The 5,000-nt window shown below is 41.3% G+C and overlaps 1 protein-coding gene across 1 annotated transcript in view; it reads left to right on the forward strand.

Moving 5' to 3' along the window:
• The window catches only part of whamm (WASP homolog associated with actin, golgi membranes and microtubules), an 8,065-nt gene extending 4,098 nt beyond the window's left edge, over positions 1-3,967 (forward strand). Inside the window, exons 8-10 of the mRNA XM_026286933.1 lie at positions 520-615; positions 851-1,196; positions 3,440-3,967. Coding sequence (XP_026142718.1) covers positions 520-615; positions 851-1,196; positions 3,440-3,720 — 723 coding nt within the window. The 3' untranslated portion in view covers positions 3,721-3,967. The remainder of the gene's footprint in view (positions 1-519; positions 616-850; positions 1,197-3,439) is intronic.
• The last annotated feature ends 1,033 nt before the right edge of the window (positions 3,968-5,000 follow it).

Below are 5,000 nucleotides of genomic sequence, written 5' to 3' on the forward strand. Positions count from 1 at the left end.
ATTTTGATATTTATTTATTTAGATTTCTATTTTATTGTCTGACTATCTGGGGTTTCAGTATGGAGTTAAAGTTTAGGATTATCATTTCTTTGGTAGGGTTATATCGGATTGTGAGTGTATGTCAGCACCTGTTGTTGTAAGGAGAATAGTTTTTGTGTGCATAGAATACAAAAATAACTTCATTCTTCTCTTAAACATAATTAAATATAGAATGAAAATTTAACTAAATGAAATTTGAATTTATTTCATTATATTTAATAAATGAACTTGTTTTTTATGCTCATCAGTGGATGTGCTTCGTTTCCCAGAATGCAACAGTCTGCCATATGACACACACTGTTCTGATAAAGTTTCTGTTGCATTTCTGTCTTCATGATGAATTGAAAAATTCTGTTCAAATTGTGAATTCCTGTTCCTGTCATTTCATTTCCATATCCAGTTCAAACTGTCAATCATGAACTGAAACAGAGATGATTCTCCTCTAAACGTGTGTGTGTGTGTGTGTGTGTGTCTGAGCAGAAGCGAGAGAAGAGGAGAGCTGAGGAAGAGCAGATGAAGCAGTGGGTGGAGAACGAGAGAGCGAAGACACTCAACAGAGTGCGCAGCTTCAGAGAGGTGTGTGTGTGTGTGAGTGTGTGTGAGTGCGTGCGTGTGTGAGTGTGTGTGTGTGTGTGTGTGTGAGTGCGAGTGCGTGTGTGTGTCCTTGTGATTGTGTTTGTGTAAGTGTGTGAGTGGGTGAGTGTAAGAGTGACTGCGTTTGATTGTATGAATGAGTGCGTGTGTGCGCGAGAGTGTGTGTGTGTGTGTGTGGTGTTTTCATCATGACTTTTTCCTGTTTCTCTGAGTTTAGAGGCATCAGGGTCAGTACGCTTTACAGACGGCTGTGAAGCCGGTGTCACATGACTCCAGCAGAGACGACTCCTCCCAGCCCCTGTCAATCATCAGCCTGGGGCCGCAGAGCTCCACCCCCCACAGAAAGAGGCGGAGTCAAACACAGCGAGACATACCGGTGCAGATTCTGCTGCCGCCTGGATCGGGATCGGCATCAGTTCAGCCAGACCAGACGCCTCCTGCTCCTCCTAACCCTCCTCCTCTTCTTCCTCCTCCTCCTCCTCCTCCTTCACCTCCTGCTCCTGCTCCTGCTCCACCCATCAGTGCGAAGCTGCCCGTCCGAAACACTCTAGAGCAAAACTCAGGTGAGTCTCAGAAACTCTGATGCGTTCACACCAGACGTGAATGAGGTGCAGGTGATCTACATGACAAGTCAGTGCAAAGATGGGAATGACGTGGCGCCAATTTAGCGTTTCGGGCGTTCTGACACCTCGTAACGCGTGAGTTAATTTGAGCCGCATTAACCAATCAGGAGCTTGCTCTAGTAGTGAGGTGATTAGGACGTAGCTGTTCATCTGGTGTGAACGCTCAGTTAGTGTGTGTCTCAGTCAGGTCCTGAGCTGGGGCATCAGTAGATCGTGTGCATGTGTTCAGTCTCTGGTGAGATCCCGGGACAGGGATCAGTCTAATCCAGTGACATGATGAAGTACAGCGTCAACACACAACATAGTAGAACATCATCACTGGAATAGACTTCTCCTTGATTGATAAACACTATTCTTAAAACAATTAAAATATTTTTCACAACTATAAAACTACACACCAACTTCTGCAAACATGTTTTCTTTTGGCCTCAGATGACACACAAACCTGTCAAATACACAAACTACTTCAGAGAACACTAGTGAGATCAGATCAGACACTGTTACAAACCTCCTTTTGGGAAACAGGGATCCTTTTGCTAGTCACCCATTGTTACGTGAACACAGATTGTAATATACTGCAGTTACTTTACACAAATGGATGAATGATGAATGAATAAATAAATACCTTTAAATTCATCCATTCATTCAGCATTCTGTGCCAATTTGAATGACAGTATTGGTATTCTCCTTGATTGTTATAGCAGTGTGTGTGTACTGTAATGATATAGTATGCGTGTTCCCTCATGGTCAGTAAATGCAGAAGAACATGCTCAACTATAGTGCTTTGTATTTCATCAGGAACTAATTAAATTTGACCTCATCCCCTTCGTTTTTATTCTCCCTCCAATTCCTCTTTGTCTCTCACTACCAGGATTCATTTTCCACAGCTCATGATCACTTGTGCTCCTGTGTACATCTGAAGAGATTCTGAGCTGTGTGTCATCAGTTTTGCTGCTTAATGTTCACACATGGAGAAATGTGCGCTGTTTGAGTTCATTCTTGGATGCTCCAGTTAATGATATTGTGTTTTTGTTTGTGTTGTGTTTGTGAGAACATGGTTAAACCTGTGCAAAATGGTGTTTTTGTGTAGAATTTTGCAGAAAACACTGAGCAAATTAGAGCGTGCCTTCAAACAGGTGAAATGTGTTAAAGATTTGAAGGGTTTGGAAATTGAGCCAAATAAATCAGTTATAGTTTGTTAGCAATCGAGAAAAACTGTAGTAAACAACAGGCAGGACCAATTAAATTGTGAGCGCTGATGCTCCCTAGTTTTTGTGTTGCATTGTGGGATTTTTCAGGGAGCAAACGTTCAAGTGCACTGGGAGGATTTTGTGATTGACACAGTCCTGACTCCCTGATCAGTGCCCTGACTAGTGAACAAGGGAGCTGATTGAGACGCACCCTATGATCAGGTCTGGTGCAGGGGTAGATTCGGTAGGGTCGGTCCTAGAGGGCCACAGTCCTGCAGAGTTCAGCTCTCTGTAGTTTAGTGATCCTGAAGACCGTGATGAGCTTGTCCAGGTGCGTTTGGTTAGGGTTAAAGCTGAACTCTGCCTCTCTAGAACCGAACTTACCTACCCCTGGTCTGGTCTAAACCAGATTCTGTGTGTGGAAAAAAAGTTACAATACTTTATACAGTAATTATACTGAAATTATTGAATATAACTGATATCCCCCATACATTTATGTTGGGGTTACCCTGGGGTCACCGCTGCTCTTATGCTAGGCTCTTGTCCAGAAAAGAAGCACACCACCAATCCTAACTGTATGCTAATTATCAGTCATCTTTGATGATAGTGGTCCTGACAGAAATAATGTTTATGAGTTGATTGAATTATTTTATTATTCACAGAACTGCAATTCCAGGGGCAAGGAACTGCAAAATCTCAAATAAAGTTCTCAAATGCTGTTTTCTTTGTGTTTCATCTTAAGGAAAGAGTTATGAATAGTTTATGTATTCTCAAAAAAAAAAAAAAAATATTCTAATATAGTTTCTTGTACTTAAGAGTTCAAGTTTTTGTAAAATCTTCTTAAAGTTAAATCCTCAAAGCTGAGCCAGTCATTAAATAGAGAGGATTCATAGTAGGACAAATATTAAGAGCTGTGTAAACTTCTGTTTGTTTAGTTTGAGAGACAGTAGTGAGGTTACACCCGTTTGAGAGAATGACATGTTTGTGATGCAGGATCGATGGACGAGCTGTTGGCGTCGCTGCAGCGTGGACAGAAACAGCTGCGGAAGGTCACGGTCAGCGCAGAGAGCGGTGATGTCAGGAACAGCCTGATGTCAGCCATCCGTCAGGGCGTGGCCCTGAAGAAAGTCCCGCCCTCCAGTGGCCCCTTGCACAGCACAGACTCGGAGCTCGAGCGCAGCATCAAAGCTGCCATGATGAGGATGAAGAAGGTGTCTAACGACTCTGATGATGAAGGACCATCAGACACACCGTCTGGAGACTGGGAGAATTAAACGTGACCATCTAAGATTCACAAACACTGCTGCTGGAAAATGTCGTTTCAGTTGCCATTTCAGATTGTCATAGCTAACTTTGCCTAACTTTGGGTTTTTGCACTGATATGTCTTGTCGTAGAAATATATAAATAATTTTCCATGAAAATATAGCCAATTACACTAAACATTAGAAATGTGTGAATAACATCTGTGACTCTGATTTGATCTGTTAACACTTTCATTAAAGTGCCTGATCAAGATTGTAGCATCTGTATCTGTCTTTCTGTCTGTATGTGTTTGAGAGAAAGTCTATGCCTTTGAAGAAAGCTTTTCTTTTCTTGGAACTCTTGATAGTATCTAAGCCTGGACCAGTGATTCTCAAAATGTGCTAAACAAAACCTGACTGTGGAAATACACACCAACATATGCAATTCATTAAAATTTCAATTGTTATATTGTATATTTAAAAACAAGGGTATCCGGTGTCATTTCATTCACAAGTGCAGTATGGAGTACCTCAAGGCTCAGTACTAGGACCATTGCTTTTCACGCTTTACATGTTGCCCTTGGGAGATATCATCAGGAAACATGGTGTTAGCTATTGTATGATACGCTGCTCTAGATTTCTTTGCATCCTGACGAAACATAACAATTTGCAAAGTTAACAGAATGCACAGGTGATATAAACTGAATGATTATAAAAACCAGGTGTAAATTATTAACATGTAATAACTGAAAACACTGATGATGCACCAATGATGTTTGACTTCGCCAGTCGGAGATCACTAAAAATAACATTCAAGAGGTGTGTGAACTTGCGAGCACGATGTCAAACACTGTAATATGCTCTGGTCCCCTCCCTGAGAGACCTGTCTGTTCCCCGAACTAGAAAATACAAAAAACGTCCAAGGGTTATTCCTGGATTCAATTAACAGTTCAACTTAGAATATACAGGTGCATCTCAGTAAAATAGAATGTCGAGGAAAAGTTTTTTTCAGTTATTCAACTCAAATTGTGAAACTTGTGTATTAAATAAATTCAACAGGGCAATGGCACATACAGTTTGTACAGCATAAAACCATTACGCCTGTGGGATATCACCACACATCAAATAAACCAACCAGTGTGTGTGTGTGTGTGTGTGTGTGGACCAGATGAAGGTGCGAGACACATCCTGAGTTTCTATGGGAACAGGCTTCATTACTGTGAAACCACAGAAATTGACAACCATAAAACAACTATATGAACAAATGTATTCACATCTGTAGCACAGTAAACTCACAATCAATAGCAGCTAT

The sequence above is a fragment of the Carassius auratus genome, chromosome 18 (assembly GCF_003368295.1).
Source record: "Carassius auratus strain Wakin chromosome 18, ASM336829v1, whole genome shotgun sequence".
Taxonomy (NCBI): Eukaryota; Metazoa; Chordata; class Actinopteri; order Cypriniformes; family Cyprinidae; genus Carassius; species Carassius auratus.